The sequence below is a fragment of the Sarcophilus harrisii genome, chromosome 4, assembly GCF_902635505.1.
Source record: "Sarcophilus harrisii chromosome 4, mSarHar1.11, whole genome shotgun sequence".
Taxonomy (NCBI): Eukaryota; Metazoa; Chordata; class Mammalia; order Dasyuromorphia; family Dasyuridae; genus Sarcophilus; species Sarcophilus harrisii.
Window position 1 is genome coordinate 417,562,597 of NC_045429.1, and position 23,804 is coordinate 417,586,400.

A 23,804-nucleotide genomic window follows, 5' to 3' on the forward strand; every position below is an offset into this window, starting at 1 on the left:
TTAAAGAGGATCTTGACATGAGGGAGTTAATGCTATGACATGCAAGTGAATTGGATTTGAGTGAAGAAGGGCTGTGTAAAGTCATTATCCTCACTTTCTGCTCCAAAGTTATTGGGGTCCAGTGGCAAGATATAGATTAAGATAGTCGACATAAGATGACCCTGGATGCAGTGAGTGACCTTGTGTTGGAGTAAGACATTAGGGGAGATGAAGTATGCTTTAATGTAACCTCCCAGAAATGAGAAGTAAAATTATTTTTCATAGCAAGCTGTCCTCAAAGTAAAATGTTTCTTGTTTATTTTTATTTTTTTTTGTATAAAGGATTATGGCCTTAAATATATAACTATGTAGATTGTAAAATCATCTGAGTCCTAATCCTTTTCAAAATGAAAATTGTGGAAATTGGGAATGACTATTATTCTAAAAAAAAAAAAAAAAGTAAAGTTTTAGCATTGTTTACTGATAAATAGACATAACTTGGACTATTTGAAATTATAGAATAATGGCTAACTTTCAGTTTTATTTCTTTTAGAAAAATGGATATTTAAAATTAAAGAAAAAACCTGTAGTTCATTTATAGCAATTGTTCTTTGCTTTGCAACTTAGAATAATTCAAATTATGTTTCCCAGTTATTTTATGCTTGTCTGCATAATGTTAGACAAAATAAGTAGTTTCATATACATATTTTTATGAACTAGAAACATCCATATTTTCAGTTATACAAAACATGAATATTCATTTGGTTAAAAGAAAGCACCATTGATGCTTTAGACTACAAGTTTAACCACCATATTGGCCAGTTACCTTTGTATAAAAGATAACTCACCTATTTAGGATTTTATCATAGTAACCATTGTAAGAAAAAAAAAACAACCATTGAGACAAGGACAATCAGTGGCTAAATATTTTGGCTATAAAGAAAATTAGATACATGCAAAAGGATGAGGCCCACTACATCCTATCATGATTTTGAAACCATAGTTTTGAATGTACATCTTTATGTCAATAACATTATCTTTAATTTCAAGAAACAATGCTTTATTGAAAGTCATTAGTAACTAATCCTAATAATTCCTATGAAATAATGAACTTGCAATAATGTTTTTAAACTAATAAATTATGAATGAAAATGAGAAAAAGGCTCTCATCTCTTTGGCTAGAGATCAATTTTTTTTTCCTGGAAAAATGTTTTTTTTTTGTTTAAAAAATGTTTCAATTTGAGGTTTAGGAAAAGAAAAAAAAATTAAATCTCATTTTAAATGTAAGTAAACTTTTTTTTTTTAAATCATGCCTGATTTTCAATTAAAGCCAGACTCGACCAAAACAAAACAACCTAGTGAAGGACAATAGTAGTAACGTGAAAAAAATCCTAATTGCAGTTTTACCTTTTTTCATTTCTATAGGAATGAATTGGATGCTATAAAAGTGGAGTTAAAAGAAAAAAATGAAGAAGTTGAAACTAAATTGAACAAGAGTGAAGAAAATGTATGTTATATTTGTAGTACTTGTGTCAGTTGGTTAGCCCATGACATGACAAAATTGGACTTACTTTGAGTACTCTTTTCAGTAATAATATCTGTAACTTATGCCTCCAACTAGAGTTTCCACTAAGAACGTTAGGATTTTGTCTCAGGGATTTTTAGGTCCCTTGCAAACATTCAAGTTAAAAAGTTATGAGACAGAGGACAGACTTTATTCAATTTAACAAAAGACTTTCATCAGAACCCTTTGATAGCCAGTTTCTCTTGCACTTTTCAAGAGAATCAAGCAACATACTCCTTAAATAACTATAAATCATGGAATACTACAAACTTGGGAGAATCAAAATTATAGGTGACCCAAAAGACAATGAAGAGAAATATATTGAGAGTATATGATTTATTGCATATTACCACTGATGACTTGTGCATAAGAAATTGTATAAAAACCATCAAAATTGGAAGAGTTTTTCATGAGACAAATCCCTAAATCTTAAATAGTTTTAGAAAGAAATTTATTAGGTCATTAGCAAGAGGGAAAGAGAGAGAAGGAGAGAAGGGACAGAGGAGAGTGAGCCAGAAATCAGGGGTGTCTTCTTTCTCAGGTTCTAGATGATTTCCATTATATAAAATTTTGACAAAAGTTTCTGTATGTTAACATGTATCAACTTTAAGGAATCCCAAATACAAGCTTTAATTAACTCAAAGCAAATCCTGAGTGGGGACCCCAAAAAGGAATGCTTTAGGTGGATTCAGGACATGGGGAGAACCCATTCCTTGTAACCATATCTCTCATAACCATTCCTCATTCCTGGGCAGTTACTGCAGTTAAGCAACATTTGGATACAAGCAATTTCTAATCATAATGTTGGATTTATACATTTATAATAATTTTTCCAAACAATATAATAAAGCATTCTTTCCACAGGAAGTAGGTCAGTAATGCAACAAGAGAGAGCCATTATTAGTCAATAATTCAAGTATTACATTGGTAAGCACAAAACAGAAGAGCTAGAGGAAGGTCTCCAAAATTAGTAAATTAGTAAATAGATCCTCAGTGGAGTGAAGAGGAGTTTCTCCATTCAACTTGTTATTACAGTGCAGTAAACCTTTGTTTCTGAAAGTACCTCTTGTTGTAGAATATGACTATATCCACTGGTATTTTATTAAGATTATAAAAGAAAATGCAGGCTTATTTCTGAGTCTGGAGATGCTTCAGAAAGAATTAGTTGGTTTGGAACCACTTCTGGGTGTCTCCTTGGAGATCTGTTTCAGTGACTGTGGCTGCTTATATCATATTTTGTGTTGTTTTGTACACTTAGAAGGATGAACTCTTGTGGGAAGAGTCACCTCTTTGTACTATAAAGTGATCAACACTTAAAAAAAAACTTTCCCCTTATTTTGCCTTCTCCTGGAGAGACCTAAGAAGAGAGGTGATCTGCGAATAATAGACTGAAAGCGGGGTTCCCCTCTCTCTTCCCAGGAGCCATTAATGGTTATATTAAGATAAAAACATATGTAAAACGAAGGGGTTGAACTACATGATATCTGAGGTGCTTTGTAGCTCTAAATTTATCCTATGATAAGGATCTTATGATCTTTAAAGAATTTGTTCTCAGAAGAAAAAATCAAGTGAATAAGAATTTCTATTGTTTAGATTGTTAACAACATTTAGATAGTTTTTATATACACACACAGTCATAATAGTAATAGTACATACACACACACACACACACACACACACATATATATATATGTGTGTATATATATATATATATCATACATAAATGAATGGCCCAAAATTAAATAGGGAAAAAATGAATTGTCAAAGGCAAATTGTAAAGTTTCTTTAATATCTCCAAAGTTCTACCTGATGAAGGCCTTTTTTTTTAAAAATACATATATTCTACCCATGTTGTTTCTAAAGATTGTAGATTTCTAAAGAATTAAAATTGACTATCACTTAGAGGTTAGTGGAGAGGCATGTGGTAGTTATGAGCAAGTTGTAAAACATAACAAAGAAGGAAGCATGAAGGAGAATCAAAGTAAAGGATATTATCAAAGAAATGTATGATTAAAAAAAGATGTGGTGAGCAGGATACCCAACGGATGGATAGCATACTTCATTGGTAGTCTTGGAGATATTAAGAGAAATTAAGTAAGTCCTGTTCCCCTGAAAATTGGGTAGACCCCTTGTGCTTGATTTATGGGAGGACATGGCTAAGAGATGCTCAGGATGGGTAAGGCATGTATGGGTTATTAGCATTATTAGGGGGAACAATATCAATGAGATGAGATCTTTATGATCGAAGGGTATGGGAATCATAAATTTGAAGCAGAAAATGATCTTCAAGGCTATCTAGTCTAAACCCCTCATTTTACAGATGAGAAAACTGAGATCCATTAATGTTATATGATTTGCCCAAGGTTACACAGCTAGTGACAGGCAGGATATAATTCTAAAATTTAACAGTCATAATCCTTGGACATATGCGGTTAGGATTTTCCCCTTTCTGTGGTCCAGAAAATTGTCCTTAATTTCCTGGAATTCAGTGACTACCATCTCCCCTCTCTCCCACCTTCTGAAATTCTGATTAATATAACGTTCGAATTTGTCCTCCTATCTTCTGGATTCATCTGTAATATGGTGAAAATAATAGCATGTACTTTACAGTTTGCAAATCTTAAAATGTATAAAATGCATGCTAGTCATTAGCAATTATTATTATTATTATTAGAATTGGGTTGTTAAGGTTACTAGGATTTTCAGCTTCTGTTTAAGAATTTTTTATTTTACTTAATAGCATTTATTTTTTCCCCAATTATATGTAAAAAATAGTTTTCAACATTCATCTCTGTAAGAGTATGAGTTTAAAATTTTTTTCTCTTAATGCCCTTCTCTCCCCCCTTCCCAAGACAGCAAGCAATCTGATATAGATTACACATGTGCAATCATGTTAAACATATTTTCACATTAGTTAGACATGTAAAAGAAGACTCAGAATAAAAGGGAAAAACCAATAGAAAGAAAAAAAAAGTGAAAATAGTATGCTTTGATCTACATTCAGACTCTATAGTCCTTTCTCTGGATGTGGTCAACATTTTCCATCACAAATCCCTTGGAATTATTTTGAATTACTGCATTGTTGAGAAGAGCAAAGTTAAGCTTCTAGATCCTGTTTTGTTTCCTGATATGGGGTATATATTTAAGAAAGGCACATTCTTGTCCTTGTGAAGTTTTTTTTTCCCCTAGGCTTCAAGATATCTAGAACTAATTTTGAAGTTACCCCCTTCATCCTCTCTGGTAGATCCTGGTGCTTTTGGTCTTGGAAAGCTTATCATAACTTTGATCTGATTCTCCCTCTATGCTTGTTCTCTAAATAAGTTCTAAACTTGTCCACTAGTTAGGTTATTAGGATTGTTACTTTACTAAAGAAACATGAAAGAACTTGGGCAGTTTTTTTTTTCGGGGCGGGAGGAAGGATATAGAAATAAAATAGGAAAGTTGATAAAATAAAATTGAATAGTGAACTGAGATTATATATAAACTGGATGATAGAGGCTACAAATGGGGAAAAAAAAACTTTTAATAAAATGTGTGTTCTCACATTATACTTTTAAACATTTTTTTTCCAGGCCAGAAGCATTGAAAGTGAAATTTTGAAAAGAGATAAGCTTGTAAAGATATTAGAAAACAAGGTATGATTAAAATTATACATTTTGGAGAATAAAGTCTATTATCATTTTAAGGTTTTAAACCTTTCCAAAAATTTCTAACTATTCTATTAAATATTTGTGAAAGATAATTGTTTTGTGGGATAATTAATGTTAGGATTATAGTTTTGCATGGGACAAAAGACAATATTTCTAATTTGTGTGTAGTTCAGGAGAGATAGTGCCTTGTGGCAAGTGAAGACGGTTTATCTCTTCTAACCATTTCCCCCTAGGCTGAACTAAATGATGAAGAAGAGAGCTTATGTCTCCCATGGTCGCAGATATTTTCTGCTAAAATCAAGGGACTAAGACCTAGAGTATTTTATTTTTCTCAAGAGTATTCTGTATTAAAAGAAAATTCATCCCAGACTTCATTCTTTGAAAGACTGAACTGTAAGATAACAACACAATTCTATTAATTATTCTATTTTAAAAATGGGCATGGGATAACTAACTCATACAACCTAGTCAGAATCCCTAGATCACACAATTGGGTATTAAAAGAAGAAAAATGTCAAATCAAGTCTTTTTACCATAGATCTACTCTTAGATGATTTGTATCCTGTGAGAAATTTGAATTGTACTTCTGGATCTCTCTGTTCTGATTGGTGAACTATTTGCCATGTCTTGTGAGGGTTTAGCTTCCTTGAAACTTTCTACAGTCTTCTCATCATGTCTCTGTACAGATACCTTCTCTTTCTCCCTAGTTAAGTACCTCTTTATATGTAGTCTTCCCTTATTTTAATGTAAGCTCTTTATTATTCTTGTGTGTATTTTTATCCCTAGTGCCTTCTACAAAGTAATTTTGAATTAAAAAACCCCAAATTTCCCAATTTTTAATGTAGTCACTTTTCTTTACATATTTAGATTTCTCAATAAGATTTTATTTTTCCAAATAATTGTAAAGATAGTTTTCAACATTCATTTTTGTAAAATTTTGTGTTCCAAATATCTCTCCCTCATAACTTTTAAGACAACAATTTGATATAGATTAAATATGTATAATCCTTTTAAACATATTTCCATATTTTTCATGTTGTGCAAGAAAAATCAGACCAAAAGGGAAAAAATGAGAAGAAAAAACAAACATACAAATAAAAGGTGAAAATACTATGCTTCAATCCACAGTTAGTGTCCATGCTTTCATTTCTGGATGTGGATGACTTTTTTTTATCCCTGGACTATTGGTATTGCCTTGAATTACCACACTGTTGAGTAGAGCCAAGTCCATGCAAGTCCATTACAGTTGATATTCACATAATCTTGTTACCATATATAATTTTCTCCTGGTTCTGCTCATTTCACTCAGTATTATTTCATATGTCTTTGCAGGCTATAACATTAATACTCCATTACATTCATATGCCATAACTTATTCAGCCATTCTCCAACTGACATCCACTCAATTTCCAGTTCTCTGCCACTACAAAAAGAGCTGCTACAAACATTTTTGCATTTATCAGTTCTTTCCCCTCTTTTATGATCTCTTTGGGATATAGACCTACTAGTGAAATTGCTAGATCAGAGTATGCACAGTTTTATAGCCATTTGGGCATAATTCCAAGTTGTTCTCCAGAATGGATCATTTCACAACTCCATCAACAATGCATTAGTGTTCTACTTCTCCCACATCCCCTCCAACATTTATCATTATCTTTACATTTCATCTTAGCCAATCTGAGAAGTTTGAAGTGATATGTCAGAGTTGTCTTAATTTGCATTTTTTAATCAATGAGATAGCCAATTTTAAAGACATTTGAAAATACATTATTATTATTTTGGCAAGGCAATTGGGGTTAATTGACTTGCTCACGATTACGTGTAGTGTTAAGTATCTGAAGTTGGATTTGAACTCAGGTCCTCCTGTTTCCTTGTCCTCTATGCTATCTAACCCAAATTACTACCAAATTTGCTACCCAAATCTATTCATTTGAAGATTCCAAACAATAGAAAGTATCATGTGACTTTCATTTTTTAAAAAAGATGACATTTGTATTTGAATTTGTATTAGAAAAATTACATATTAGAAAAAACATGCATTACACATACTGTAGCAGCAAGGCAGCTACACTTAGTACTTAGCATGCATGTATACATACATATATACACACACACACACATGCACACATATATGTGATATATGCATATGGAAAAGGAAATAGCAAACCATTCTTTGCCAAGAAAAAAGAGTCTAGCCCAGGGTCACAAAGAGTTGAACAACTATTGATACCCATATATTACTTTTTCATCCTCTAGAATCAATGGTCCTGGTGTCCTTTGACATCTTTGTGGAAAAACAAAGAGTTGAATAGGCTAGCTTTTGCAGGTGATCTTCTGTAGCAGTCCATATTGTCATAGTCACAAATTAAGCTCAGTTTTAGAGAATATAGGATAACCCTGTTTGTTGATATATTTAAAAATGTTTTCCTAGGTAAAACAAAATACAATCTTGAAAGCTATCTTCAAACAATGTGTCTCTTAGACAAACGTTAAAATCTTTTTTAAAATTTATTTTTAATTAAAGTTTTTTATTTTCAAAACATATGCATGGATAATTTTCAACATTTACTTTTGCAAAACTTTGTGTTCCAAATTTTTTCCTTCTTTTCCCTTCCCCCCAGATGGCAAGTAATCCATTATATGTTAAACATGTGCAATTCTTCTATACATATTTCACAAATATCAAGCATTAAAATCTTAAATACAATTTACTTACATGACTGTTCTCACCTTGTGATTGGTTGTCAACAAAAGGTGAAGTATAAAACAAGGAGATATATGCTTACCTAAGATATTTGCCAATGTGATATTTTATGTAACTTCAAAAGATGCTTTTTAAAATTTTTGCTGAGGCAATTGGTGTTATGTGACTTGCCCAGGGTCACATAGCTAGGAAGTGTTAAGTGTCTGTGACCAGTTTTGAACTCAGGTCCTCCTGACTTCAGAGCTGGTGCTACATCCACTGTACCACCTAACTACCCTTACAAAGATGCTTTTTGAAGGAAATGTTATAATGATTTCATGAAAGCTCAGAAGCCTCCTTAGAGAAAATCAACTAATTAAAAGGCACTGATCTAAACATTCATAGTAGAAAAATCATGTGAATGAAAAAACATATATTACACATACTGTAGCAGCAAGGCAGCTACACTTAGTATTTAGTGTGCATGTAAAATACACATATGTGCAAATACATATGTAATATACACACATACATATAAGGAAAAACATGGTAAATCATTCTTTGCAATGAAAATCCCAAATAGGGTCATAAGGAGTTTGACACGATTGAAACGATTGAATAATAATAATATTATTAGGTGTGTGTGTGTGTGTGTGTGTATGTGTGTGTGTGTGTGTATAGATAGATATAGATATATCTATATCTGTATATATATATCCCTAATCTTGTAAATTTGACACTTTTAATTCATTTTTCATGTTATCTAATGGGATTCTTTAAGATATACTTTTTAAGCAAAGTATTGTAGAGAATGACCAAAATAGAGTAATTGTCTAGAATCACAATGAAGGTAGAAAATAACTATAAAATGTCTTTTTGTTTTTAGTTTAACAATTTAAAAAAACAAATGGAAAATAAAATCAAATCCTTTGAAGAACTACAGCAAGAGGTATGCTAAATTCATAGAAAGCTTAGAAATTTAATATGTTATTACAACAGTAATTTAAAAAACAATATTTTATTTATCACAATTCTTAGGTCAGTGTAAAATGATATCAATAAAAATCCTTTTTTATCATTTTACAGAATAAAGCCTTAAAAAAGAAAAGTGTGGCAGAGAACAAACAGTTGAGCACCTATGAGATAAAGGTATTTAGTTTCATCTTGTAATTTTAAAAAATTGTCCTGTAAAATAATAAACATTTTGTACTTATTTGTTGTTCTGTATAGACAATTGGCCTTAGAGTCAGAGAAACCTAGATTCAGATCCTGCCTTTTTAACTTTATGCAAGTCACTTTACCCTCTCAGTAGTACTCTAGGCCATTATATAAGACTTTTGGTTGCAGGGAAGTTTGGATGTGTATCAGTGAAGAGAATATTCACACTGGGGGTTCACGGTATCAGTGAAATCACGTATCTGTCCATTATTTTATATTGTTGCTATATATCTATCAAAAAGTATTGTATTTTGGAACGATGGAAACATTTTAATCATAATATATAACTTTTTAATCGTAATGTATCACATTTTCTAGAAAACAAAATATTAGTTATTAAGAGCACACCTAGATTACTGACGTTATTTGAGGAAATATGGAAATGCTCCATAAATTAATGGGAAAAATACTGAGCTTGTATTTCTGGTTCAACCTTGCCAATTTTTGTTGCTGTTGTTGTCAAAGGCAAATCTTTAAGATTCTGAGGCTGTCTTTGAACTAGATTCTTTTTGACTCCAGAACTGGTGCTCTGTCACTGCATTATATAGCCCCCAAACCTTCACCATTTTTTGAGGATAATTTTACTGCTCTCTAAAGTAAGTATTTGTAATTCTGGTGGACCTGGAAATTGCTTATTATTAAATTTTTAAAAAATTATAAAAGCAAAAAGTAAATGTGAACTCTCATCAAAGAAGGCATAGCACTTATCAATGGGAATATTTTTTTTCTTTCTTGTTATAAGGTGAATAAATTAGAATCAGAGCTAAATGACTCTAACAAGAAATTTGAAGAAATGACTGACAACTACCAAAAAGAAATTGCTGACAAAAAGATATCAGAAGAAAATCTTTTGGGAGAGGTAGGAAAAACTAAATATATGAAAAAAATTATATTTTAAAATAATGTAATTTCTTCTGGTTCTCAAAAGGAAAGGGATTAATTTAATGCTCTTTAGACATTTGGAAAATTGAAGAATTAATTTACACATTTGGTATTAAATTTATATAAGGTTGTTCCTTGGGGCTGTTAAATGGTAGTTTTATAGTAACTCAAAATAGAGCTATTATCATTAATGCCAAGTTTTTTGTGTAGGAATTAAATTGTAGTAAAGTTAATTTACATCTTTTTAAAGGGATGTACTCATGGTATCTTATTATTGACCCAGGCAAATGAAATCTTTTTTAAAAGAATAATGCTTAATTAGTAGGTTGGTTTATTATAACAACTTACTTTTTCTCAGAACTCAAGCATTGTAAATTAAAAATATTATAAACATAAGAAAAAATTTAACTTAAAGATGTATATATAATATATATAATATATTTATATATTAATATGAATTATTTATTTATATAATATAATATAATATATTTAATGACTAGTATGTATATCAAAGCTATTGTGTACTCTAAAAGCCCATTAATAAATTCATGAAATAAGTTCTATTTATAATTCATTTATGAAGCATTGATATAGATAATATATCTTAATGTTATATAGAAAATATTGGTTGACCTTTGAATCTTGTTGTTCATTGAGAACAATCAAATGCTTAATTATTTACTTATACAATAATAAATAATAAAAGTAAAAAGTAGCTGAAGCAAATAATTAATTTTATAATAAAAATGTAAACAGAATAAACTAGTGAATTTTCTAATCTTAATTTCCTTGACTTTATATTTGAAGTGTAGATGATAGAACGTATATATTATTGTGTGGTTTTGTTTAAATAAAATTAATCTCTTGCTTATACATTTTATTTTTATATTTTTTAATTGATAGGTTGAAAAAACAAAGGCAATAGCAGATGAAGCTGTAAAACAACAAAAAGAAATTGATCTAAGATGTCAACATAAAATTGCTGAAATGGTAGCACTTATGGAAAAACATAAAGTAATTAAAGCTTTTGTTTAGATTTTAAATTGTTTTTGATATATTTAAAAAGTTAATTCAGTCATATATTAAGGTTTTCTTTAGGTTTAACATGACCATTCATAGTTAGGACTTCGCTGTGCAGCAATATTGTTCTGCAGCAGTAAAATTCTGATTCTAAAATCACATCTTTTAATTGTTGAAGTTCATTGTTATATGTTATATATAGAAAAGATTTGTTCTTACCTTTTTTGTTCAATTTCAGTATGATGTGGTCATTAAAGACATTTTGGATCGGCTATATGGAGATTATATAAACTGCAAATCTGTGAATTATTTAATTTAAAGACAATTATATATATATATATATATATATATCTATGAAACTATTAAATAACATGTTCTACAAATGTTAGATTTCAATTTGTTGCATAAGACCTATTAAGTAAAATGTATTAGATTTTGATAATTTTTTTTCAGAACATAAATGACTTTCCTGTTTTTATATAGGATCAATATGATAAAATAGTTGAAGAAAGAGATGCAGAATTAGGATTATATAAGAGCAAAGAGCAAGAGCAGTCATTGAAGAAAATATCTTTGGTGAGCTCTATAACAAATAGGATAAAGACTGTGTATGATGATGCTAACATAGATGCTTGAAAGAGAAATAATTCAGTAAAGCTATTCAGTTAATTTTTTTTTAGTTTACATGATTTTCTGCTCATTTTTTTTTTGTGGCCATGTACTCCTATAAAACTTTTTTTTCTTTGCTGCTGCTTCTTTGTTTTTATTTATTTATTTATTTATTTTTACTGAATTGACTTAAGTTTTATTGAGTTAAGTGGGATATTTTAGGGTTGAAAAGATACAGAGTAAAAGAAATGTATTATGAAATAGTGGATAGACAGATATCCTTAGAGTCAAGAAGATATGGCTTCTAGTCTTGTCTCTGACACATACTAGACAATTTAAATTTCAGATCAATTTAAAATCTGAATTGATAATAATTGCTTGTTTAGTGGAAGTTCTCCATAATGATAAAATATCTAGAAAAGAATTCCATATAACTTTTAAAGGAATGGAAATGGATTTTTAAAAGTTCTATTCTCCCATCAACTTTTTGACCGGAAATTAAAATAGCAATTATGAATGTATGCTAATTTAGTCTTTTATAAAATACATACTCAACTAGGCCAGTCTCCATGGCTGCTCAGTATTATTTTCATTTATATTACATGGGATCCCTCTAGAATTTCCCCAACAGCTTTTGTAAACCTTGTCCACTGTGCACACGTCATATTCCTTCAGGTAATAGATAACCTCATAGTTCTTTCTTTATCAGAAAGATTAGGGACATCTGACAATAGATTCTTCAACTCTATTTTTTGCATACTTCAACAATTTCTGATAGTATCTCTCTTTCATCTTAGATCCTATCTTTGTGCTTCCTCTAGCGTTTACCTATTGCTCTCTATTGGCTCTTTTCTTTATGCCCAGAAATTTTCTTTTCTTCCCGGTCCTACAATCCTTCATATTCCCATCCCTTTATCCATTACCATAATTTTTCTCCCTTCATCTTTACTTCCATACACCTAATAAGCATAGTTTGTACTCTGCCTCTACTTCTTTAATACTGAGTCATCAACTCCATAAAATCTGTTAAGTAACTACTATGTGCTACTTGTTGTGTTAGGCTGGAATATGCAAAAACAATAAACAGTCCTTCAAATTATAACAGCAAAATTTTTTGTCACTCTCTTTGTTTAGAAAATTTTCTAAATTTCTAAATGAGGGATTCCCAAAGAGAACAGAGACAAAATATAGAAAATAAAATGGTTGGAATAGGATGATAGAAAGATAACACTTGAGACATTTGTATATACTCATATTAGAAAAGATGAATAAGAGAAATAAAAGTTCTCTTATATTAAAATGAAAAAAGTAGAGGTATTTGGTCTGGATCATGAGATTAACAAATAGTTGGGTGGCAAATTAAAGAAGGTAAGCAAGAAAACTGGGGAAGCAATAAAAAATATAAATAGCATAGAGTCGTAGTGAAAAAAAGAGAAGCAAAGCAAATAATGTCAGGAGAAGATTTCTATCCTGAAGAAAGGATAGGGAATTATCTCTAATACTTTGAATTATGGTAAATTAGGAAGGCAATCATGTAGAAGAATTTAAAGTTTATGTTTTATAGATGATTTGTTTCTGTGTGAAATGGAAATTACATGGTTGTGCTTATATTGAAACTTTTAACATTGTGTTGATGCATTAATTATCTTCCCCTGTATTTTTTTCAGGAAATTGAGATATCTAATCTCAAGAGCAAACTTTCATCTGTTGAGACTCAGCTTAAAGTAGAAACTGAGGAAAAGGTAAGTTTATGTTGTTATGCAGGGAGAATTCTCAGATTAATCTTGAAATGTTTGTATTTTAATGTAACTTATTTTTGACTCTTTATTCTTATCTAATTCTCTAATACAAAATACCATGATTGTCAAAGGCAAATGGGTCAGAGGATATAGGATATCAGCTTCAGGATCATTTACATATGAAAGGGAGACTCTAAGCTATTTAATGTGTTAAATGTGCATGTACATGTACATTTACATGCTTCTAGTTGTGGATATGTTTCAGAAATAATGTCCAGAATAATGTTTAAGTAATAGAATGGAAATAAACTAAACTACTCATTTTAATACAATGGAGTGGATGACCCTTGTGGATCTATATTCTGGATCTTTTACTTCTCCTGAAGTCCCCAGAGGTAAACAAAGATTGAGATATGATTTATAGAAAAGACAGTGCAACCTAAGTGAGAAAAGATTGCATAAATCATGACTAGGTACAGTAATATTATCTGATCACAGTTCTGATGAATTAAACTATAAATGGATGGCTATCTTAATATGATGTTAGAAAATTCAGTTAATCAAATGAGATTACATTAGGCATTACATATTGTAAAATCTTTTGGTTTGTGATCAGTAGTGTACCAAATATTTGGTAAATATTTTAACAAACATCTTTCTAGGGGAAAAATTATGATAGACAAGTCTAGACAATCTAACAAAACAATAAATCAAGTTCTGGCTAATAAATGTTCACACTGAAAATATAATATCAGGGGCAGCTAGATGGCACAGTGGATAGAGTAACAGCCCTGAAGTCAGGAGGACCTGAGTTCAAATCTGGCCTCAGACACTTAACACTTCCTAGCTGTGTGACCCTAGGCAAGTCACTTAACCTCAATTGCCTCAGCAAAATAATAATAATAATTAAATAAATATATATAATATCAGGTTTTCTCATGTGACTCCAGTACACCCCTGGATTTACTGTTGTTGTTCTCTAGTATTGGAAGAAGAGTATGGGAATGGCTCTCTTTGCCTTCTAAGATTTGTTCCTGAGAAAAGAATGGTGCTTCTACCCTAAAGATAATATTGTATTAACTATGTACTTTTGATAACAAAAACAAATAATAATGATTTTATTTTGTATGTTGCTGAAATATTCCATGGCTGAAGTTAGGAGCATAAATATTATTAGAGCAATTTGGCAAAGCTGTACTTTTCCTTGATCTGATTTTAATGTAAAAAAATTAATACTTCTATTGAGATAAGCAACTTTTTGAAAATAACTGTTGAAATTGTTGAAATAACTGTTGAGAGTCAGTGCTGTGTGGGCTTTTTTATTTGGATAGAAAGAAACAAATCAAACAGTTTTTGCCTTCATTGTGTTACACATTCTTTTAGAAGTTCCAAATAACTTTTCGCATGTAAAGTGGACATGAGGGTATTTGATAAATGCCATTTGGTTTTGATAGTAGTAATTATAATAATAGAACTATTTAAACTGAAAAGTTGCAAATAGAATTCTAATTATGGATTTTTTAATAGGAAAAACTTTTAAGAGAGGCAAAAGAAGATAGCGCCATGCTCAAGGAGAAGAAGGATAAGGTAAAATACTATTTTTCATACTTGTTTTCATAACCAGTCTATCTTCTGAGGGCTACTTTTGGAAAAAACCTTTAAGTTTAGATAATATGAACTATTTTTTCAAAATCATGTTTATTTATTTAAAATTTTTTGAATTCCAAATTCTCTCTGTCACTTATGTATCTTCCATCCATTGAGAAAGCAAGCAATATGATGCTCATTATACATGTGGAATCATGTAAAACTCTTTTTAAATTTTGAATTTCATTTTTCAGTTAAAAATTATATTTTCTTTCTCATCTCTCCCTATCCTTATTCAAAAAAAGGAGAAAAAAACCACATAAATGCATAGTCAAACAAAATTCATTCTTACATTGGACATGTTCAAAAATATGTGTCATTTGACACCTTGAGTCCAAATATCTTTTGTGGCCCATTACAGTCTGTGATCCCGATCCCCTTTATCCCTAATCTTGTCATGAATCGACTGTCTACCTATATAGGTCAGAAAGGTATGTTCTTCATTGATCCTCTTAATTTGTTAAGAATGTCACCCTTTATGTCTTTAGTAATATATCTATTTGCAACTTAACTTATCTTGGCATATAGTGTGAGATGTTGTATAAATAATTTTTGCTACACTACTTTCTAGTTTTCCAAGTGGATTTTATCAAATAGTGAGTTTTTCTCCAAGTAGGTAATGCCTTTTAATTTAGCAAACATTAGACTAGCAAACTTATTTTTAAGTGGGGTACAGGGATATATATGGGAGGCTGTGGAAGGAAGGAAATTTGAATATTCTAATTCAACTTCATTTCCTAAAAGCTTTCTCTTCATTGATATTTAAAGATAATTTTCTCTTGAGACCTAGAAAAATGAGAAATTTAATGTCTTATCAATCATTTTTAAGGAAAATACTTAGATTGAATATATACAAATTGTTTTCAAATGCATAAGGTTATTTTCTCACCTTAAATTTTCTAAAGTTTGTCACAAATGGTTTTCAGCACAATCTTAGAACTAGGTTCCTAATTGTTTTACCTTCATTTGCAAAAGTAATAGCTCTTTTATTAATGTGCCTTTAGGATTGAATATAAATAATTTGAAATTTAAAGTTTTTTTTTTTTTTATCACTTGGCTCCAACCTACCTTTCCAGCCTTATTTTATATTATTCTTCTGAACATACCCTTTGTTGGTCCAGCCAAACTTTCAACTCTTTTTCTCTTCACAAACAACGTATATTTTATTATATATGGCCTTTGTATATAGGCTGTCCTTTATGCCTCAATGCAACTTTAAAAGTTTGACTTAAATATGTCTCCTACATATGAGCTTTCCTGATCTCTCCAGCTGCTAGTGCCTCTCCAACAACAACAACAAAATATCTTGTACATATTTTGTATATACTTTGTGTGTGCTTATTATATGTAAGTATAATGTTCACTCTAATAAAATATTAACTCCTTGAGAATAGAGACTTTTATTTTTGTCTTTGTAACCCTAGTGCTTAGCGCAATGTCTGGGTTATAGTAGGTATTTAATAAATATTGTTGATTGATTGATATAGGTTGTGTCTAACAAACTTGGTAAGAAAAATGTTAAAAAGGGTTAAAACGATAATTTTTGGTAGAATTGATTAGTTGTATCAAGACAAAATCTTAAATATTGATGACTCAGAAGCCCTGGTTGTCCTGATGGCACTACCATGTATGACCAAGATTAATACTTTCAACTAAAATTTTCAATCAGAATAATTTGAAAAAAGTTTTTGAAAACAAAAAGTCCAATTTTCTGAAACTTGGATAAAAATAATTGTTGACATAATTTCACTGGAAGATGGAGCTAGTTGTGGGTTTGTAAAAGTAGACTTAGATATGAAAAGTAGCTTGTTCATCATTAGGAATTTGTCCGTTGTTAAAATATTTCTTTATAAAGATAAACTATATGCAGGTCATATCACAATGTTTGTCATTGAGGTTATGATAATATACACTAACATGACATCATAATATTTTTGTTATTTTTTTTGCCCTTATTTTAAAGTGTTCATGTTAATTTTGAATAAAATAAAATTTCAATATTTTATGTAATAGTAGAAATGTTGCAAATGTTGTAAGGAAGTGTAAATTAGAAGAAATAGGTTCTGGACCTGTGGTTTCATTGGGAGAGAGAACTCCCAAATGAGAAAATGCCTTTGACTAATGGACAAGTCAGCAATTTCTCTGAAGCTTATTGGCTTTCTAAGAACCATTCCCTAATAGATAAATAGTTAAAAGATGTTAGCAAGTGGTTTTCAAAGGAATATTCATAGTGGTTAACACTGTGCCTTGCACATAGAAGGTGCTTAATTACCAAATCAAAATCTAACTTTCTGATTTTCTTACACCATTATTTGCAATCATTTCTTCCTATTGTCTTTTTTGATGCCCAATTATTTACAGTATTCAAATTATCAGAGTTATTGCTTTGCTCTGTTGGCTGGCCATGAAATTTATCTTGGTTTGTGAGCAAAAGGGTATATACCTTTCCAGTGTTCTTACTCTTTGTTCTCTCCCTCAATGTTGAATGTTATTTACTCATTATCTAAAAACCAATAATAGAATACAAGTTAGAACCCAGGCCTTCTGAGTACCAGCTAAATATTCTTTCCAGTAATTACCTCTTTTTAATTAAGTAAATGTATCTTTAATATAATTTTATCGATGATTTTAAGTGGTTTTGTTATCCAATGTAGAAAATACAAACGTCTGTCTTGGCAACTCCTGAAACCAGCAAGTGGAAATGTGATTCTAAAATAGATACTTCAGAAAATGCATCATTAAATTTCACATCAGTTGATCACATCCAATCAAAAAACAAAGAATTTCTCTGGACACCTGCCAAAAAATCTTTATCTACACCATCAATAAAGGTTAGTTGCTTAATTTTTCAAAAGGTTAACAGCATTGTAGATATTTGATACTCAAAAAACCCTGTGGTATTCATAAACTTAATATCTATACAGATGTTGTTTTTCAGAAAGATTTAAAAATTAGAATTTTGGTTCCTAGTTTCTGTTATTGACTTGTTCTTACATATTAGACAAATCATTTAATGTTTACATCCCTTTATATTTAATATTATATAATTCATTGAACTTATGAAAATTAGTAAACTACATTGTTTCAAGAGTCTCAGTTTTGGGGTAGCTAGGTGGCGTAGTGGATAGATTACCAGCGTTGAAGTCAAGAGGACCTGAGTTCAAATGTGGCCTCAGACACTTTAACACTTCCTAGCTGTGTGACCCTAGCCAATTGCTTTGGGGGAAGAGGGGAGTCTTATTTGCATTATCCTGAATATGAGATAATCCTGATATTTGGGTAATATATTTCAAAACTATTTTTCAAATTACAAATATATATTCTGTCACATGAAATGTTAGGTATTTTTGATTACTATCATTTACCTCAACACAGACAGATAAAATCTACTTATTTACAAAATATGTGACTGGAATTAGTTATTCAGTTCCTTGTTCCCTTCTCCATTTAAACCAGAGATACTTAGAATTAGCTTTCTAAATAATGACAATGGTTTACCTTTATAGAACCCCAAATACTTTACATGCAACAATATCTCATATAGAGCTCATCTACATTCTAAATAGTGTCTAAATAATATTTTTCTCATCTTGCAACAAACTGAAACAAACTGAATCATTTATTTAATGTCACACCTCTAGTAATGATTAGAGTTGATATTTGAATCTGAATCTTAGAACTTGAAATCCATTCAAATGTCCTTTCTTCCCTTCCCTCTCCCCCATCCCCCTGGTTTAAGGGATCACAAGCTTTGAAGCTACTTTATCTCTTGGATAGTTATCTTTCAGCATTTATTTATATTTGTCCTTAGTTTATCTCTATTCAGGGCTGATTGTGTTGTCTTCTTTTGGTCTCTTCTCTCCAGTGATACAGTTAGTAGAAGAGAGAGTGAAATCTTTCACTTCTGGGAGGAACCCCTCTGAATTGAGTTTACTGATGGACTATTTTATAAGTAGATTCAGTATATTGATCTTGATATTGATCCTCTTAACCAGTCCGTCACATCACTTTCTTTTTTGACTTAAGTAAAGAGATCTCAGGAAACAAACCAACTGATTATACAATTGACTATCAAGTTGATTGATGGAATTAAAGGAGAAATCCCAGTTTTATAAAATGATAAACCAGTACCTAAATCTTTTCTTGAGAATAATTCAAGTTTTCATACTTTTCAGATCACTAGGGAAATCTTTAGTAATGTATTATTATTCTCTACCTATTTTCCTGGGTATTTTTAATTATTAGTATCAAAGTTTAGTAAAAATTGCGTATATGAAAGTTATGTTTATCGTATCATAAGTTGTATATGTATTTTATCATTATATTTTTATCTTTTTCATGTAAAGGCATACACTGTAAAGACACCAACAAAAATGAAAATACTGCAGATTGAAAAGAAGAATCCATACAAGGAAGGAACAAATAGAAAAAGAAAAATGCTATTTGATTTTGATACGAATTCAGATAGTTCAGATCAAAATGACCTTTTGGTAAATATATTATCAAGATGTGGGATTTCTTGCACTACTTTTTTCCCTAAATTATTTGCATGTATAGTATTATTAATGAAGTGTTATATATCTTAGAATAATGTGCCTCTTTATTATGCAGATTTGGATATACCATATCTAGATCCAAAATGATGATATTCCATATACATGCTATACTTATACAGATTAAGATATATTATGTACCTTGAAATATAATTGAATTCAAAAAAAGTTTATTATAAAGTGATCAGTCTAAATGGGTGATACCATTATTCTCCCATAAAAGGTTATAATAGTAAGAGCAATCAAAAAATGAAATAGGTTTCTTAGTGATACAGTAATTTCTCCCCTATTGGAGGTTTTTAGGTGAAGACTTTATATCACTTATGGATGCAATAGAAAAGACTCATTTACAAGTATAGTTTCATTAGATCTCTGAGTAAGATTCTATGACTCTGAAATAGTATTATTGACTGGATTGTCACTTAAAGAGAAAATTTTCATATGTTCATAACTTCTTTTGGCACCTTAAATATAATATTTAATATGCTACAGGATTAATGAACTTATTATGTACCTAATACACACATATTTGTAAAGTAATTTTGAGTGTAAATAGTATGAGCAGAATTTCGGTACAGACTGGAGATGAGACATTAATTGATGAGATGAAAATCTTACTCTTCTCTCTTAAATATTACATAAGTGAAACTCATTTTCCATATATTCACTTAGTATAAATTTGTTTTTACATATTCAGTCAACTGGAAAAATAAACTGCATATACATATAATTTTGCTTTCCTACCTATCCTTTAAGCCAAAGTAAAACTTCATGTAAATTGCAGAATCAATCAGTCATACTCATTAAGTTCTTATTATGTGCTAGATAGTCTACTATGTGCCAAATACTCTCCTAGGTTCCAGGAATTGTAATGCAAAGCATATATTCTATCAGAAGCAAAAATAGGTTGTGTCAGATTAATTTCCTTTTTTTTTTTTTTTGAAAAGTTTCCAGGCCAGTAGATCAGAGGAATTCTCTAGAAATTTTAAAGACATTTTAACAAGTATTTGATGAATTCTCCCATGGTATCCTAATAGGAAAGATGAAGATGTGGTTAGATGAAATAATAGTTATATTTAGACCTGAGTTGATGACTGAAAGTAGAGAATGGGTATTAATAGGTTGATATTAACTAGAAAGAGGTCATTAATGGAGTGCCCTAGGGAAATGTCCTTGGTTCCATATTTTTAAATATTTTTATTTATAACTTTGATGAACTTTATAAGCATTGGTAGCATGCTTATAAATATATAGAAACCCAAAGCAATCATATGTTGGATGGCAGAATCTGTAGCTGAAAACATTTTGAAAAGGTGGGCATAAAAATAATATTTCACAGATATAAACTTTTACATTTATTAAAAGTTGTAAATTATAAGACTTTATATGTATGAATATATATATATATATATATATATATATATATATATATATATAGTTAGTTAGTTAGTTAGATAACTATGGATGAAAAAAGATAATGGAAGTTTTACTGCTCCATAAGTTTAATATGCAACTTAAAAACTTAAAATATGCAACATGGCAGCTAAAATAACGAATATAAACTTAAGCTGCATCAATTGATATATAGTATCAAGAGAGGTAACACATTTTTGGAATGTCTTCCTGGTCAGGTGATATCTAGAGAAATATAATTCCGATAGTTAACATTTTGAGAAGGACAAGTGATAAATATTTAGTAGAACAAAAAACTAGCTTAACAGCTCTCTTTTGAACATTTCTCCCATGCATGTGTCAGAATTATATAAAGTTCCTTGAAAGACATAACAAAAGTAACCTTATTCATTTACCCTCTATCAGTATTAAGACATAAAAAAAATATAAAAGTATTTGCCACTTTTGTACACTGTCCAAAATGAAGAAAGATGCCCTGTAGATAGGTAAGTCCTTGACATGCATCCTTGTGGGTGTCATGGCATTGTTTGAATCAAGCACCTAGCATGTTACATATCCTCTTTAATGAAAACCATAATTCATTAAAAGAATTTTATTTAATTATCTATAGAAAGAATACCAAATATATAAACCATATTTATTTTCTAGACAACAATGCAGTTGGATGACAATATATAGAACTTGTACATAATTACACATAAAATATGCATACACACAAATATGTGTACATACATTTATATTTTAGACAGTAATTTAAAATTAAGTTAGTTCCAGTATTAAACAGGAAGAGAAAAATTGGTTAGATTGTCTTTAAAAGTTGCAATTTTTAATGACCCAAACTTCTTTCTGAAACAAAAGTCCATATTTTAATAACAGCATTCTAATAGTGATGCTATATGGCTGTGAATCGCCAAAGGTTAATGAAACACATGCATGGTGGGTATAAAAAGCTTTCAGACATTACAAATAGGTCGAAATGGTGTAAAAAATGTCATAGAAATATAAGATGTGGTGAGATTGAGAAGTAGTTGATGGTTCAAATACTCTATTTGTAACCTTGCAATATCTTGAGAAATTGAGGAAGGCAACCCCAGGTTGGGGGTACTTTCTGCAATTTATGAGAAGACATATACAAGAGTCACATAGGAAGGACAATGGATTGTGATTGACATTGTTGTAAGATTTATCTACATTGACAGGATCATGGCTAATCTGGAATATTACTAAGATGAAGACCTTTAAAAAGAGAGGGCCACCATGGTAATGAAGGATATTGAAAGCATGATAGATCAGAAATACTGAAGATACTCATTCTGCAGAAAGCAGCTTTGGAGAGAGATAGCTGTTTTGAAAATCTTTTATGGGGAAGGAAAATAAGATTTTTCCCCCCCTGCTTAACACTAGACTCCTAGGAACAGTGAGTATATTTTGCAGTTATATGGGAGAAATTTCCTAACAATTAGATCTATCCTAGAATGGAATACACTATATTGGAAGGTAGTAAATTGCCTTGCACTAAGAGTCTTTAAACAGAGACTTTGGAGGAAGCTGTAGAGGGTATTTTTGGTGTGTGTGACTTGGATTACAGGACTTCTGAGATTCCTTCTAAATCTGAGAATCTGATTCAATTACCTGATTGATATTAAATTAATGTGGTGATTAATTATATTTTATAGCCTCATATTATTTACAAGCTTCCTGCCTTATGACATGGAAGTGACTTTGAATTCTCAAAGGTTATGTAGTAGAACTAATTCATTTATACAGTTGTAAAAATTTTAAGTATGACTTGGCAAACACATTATTTTTTTAAGAAGTGAGCACGCTAAATATGGGGAGGCTCATGTATTGAGGTTATTTGATGAAAATGAGAAAAGACCACCAGGATTTTGCTAATTCAATTAAACTCAATAAATATTTATCAAGTGGTTACCATGTACAAGGTATGCCACTAGGCTCTAAGAATATAAAGTAAAAATAAAACAGTTCCTATTCTCAAATAGCCTATATTCTATGAGGAGATGACAGATGGGAAGGGAGAAAATAAAATGTGTACATTAGAAATACAAATTATTTTGAGAAGTAAGATGTCACAAACAACTGGGAAAAGTGGCAGGGATCAAGGAATGCTTTACAAAAGTTTTGGCACCTGAACTGAATCTTGAAGGAGGATTAGGATTTTAAGAAGTGAAAATTGAGGAATTTCTTGAGTAATTGCATGAAGAAAGGAGACAAGCTAATGAATTATAGAGTGACTAGTAGTCCAATTTCATTGGAATTTGAAGTATATGAAAATGAGAGGTAGGTGGAAACCAGAAAGTAGAACAGCTTATTTGCCATTCATGAGGAGTTTGTATGTCCCAGTGCTAACAAGGAGCCTTTGAAAATTTTGTGGCAGTAAATCTGATATTATCAGATTTATCTCTTAGATGATTATTTTGGCAGCTGTGTAGAGAATGTGTGGAGGGCAGAACTTTGGAACTTGAATCAAGTATACTTGAAACAAGATGTTAACTCAGTGAAATTGATGAGATAATGGTTTTCTAGTTCACATATATGCTTAGTACTTAGCATGGTGTTGTAATGGTTCTCTAAATTCACATATAATCTGTATGCTTTAATGATTACAATAAGGTATATAAGGGATAAGAAAGACTGGAAGATGTCTTTGACCAGCCTTGTGGTGGCTCTCATAGCTCCTGCACTAAGATCAAAACTGGGCCAGAATAAAGAATCTAGACTCTATTCTTGACCATTCTCATGGTGTATATCCTGCTGAGACCAAGACCTGTCTGAATGACCTCCAGAAAGCTAGCCTGAACATTACAAGAATGTGAGGGAAGAATT

General features: G+C 30.6%; 1 protein-coding gene across 1 annotated transcript in view; it reads left to right on the forward strand.

Annotated features, from left to right (window-relative positions):
• Positions 1–23,804, forward strand: part of SYCP1 (synaptonemal complex protein 1) — an 88,961-nt gene that overhangs the window by 58,502 nt on the left and 6,655 nt on the right. Inside the window, exons 21-31 of the mRNA XM_031967350.1 lie at positions 1,405–1,486; positions 5,116–5,178; positions 8,763–8,825; positions 8,963–9,025; positions 9,837–9,953; positions 10,880–10,990; positions 11,480–11,572; positions 13,273–13,347; positions 14,872–14,931; positions 17,646–17,822; positions 19,338–19,481. Coding sequence (XP_031823210.1) covers positions 1,405–1,486; positions 5,116–5,178; positions 8,763–8,825; positions 8,963–9,025; positions 9,837–9,953; positions 10,880–10,990; positions 11,480–11,572; positions 13,273–13,347; positions 14,872–14,931; positions 17,646–17,822; positions 19,338–19,481 — 1,048 coding nt within the window. The remainder of the gene's footprint in view (positions 1–1,404; positions 1,487–5,115; positions 5,179–8,762; positions 8,826–8,962; positions 9,026–9,836; positions 9,954–10,879; positions 10,991–11,479; positions 11,573–13,272; positions 13,348–14,871; positions 14,932–17,645; positions 17,823–19,337; positions 19,482–23,804) is intronic.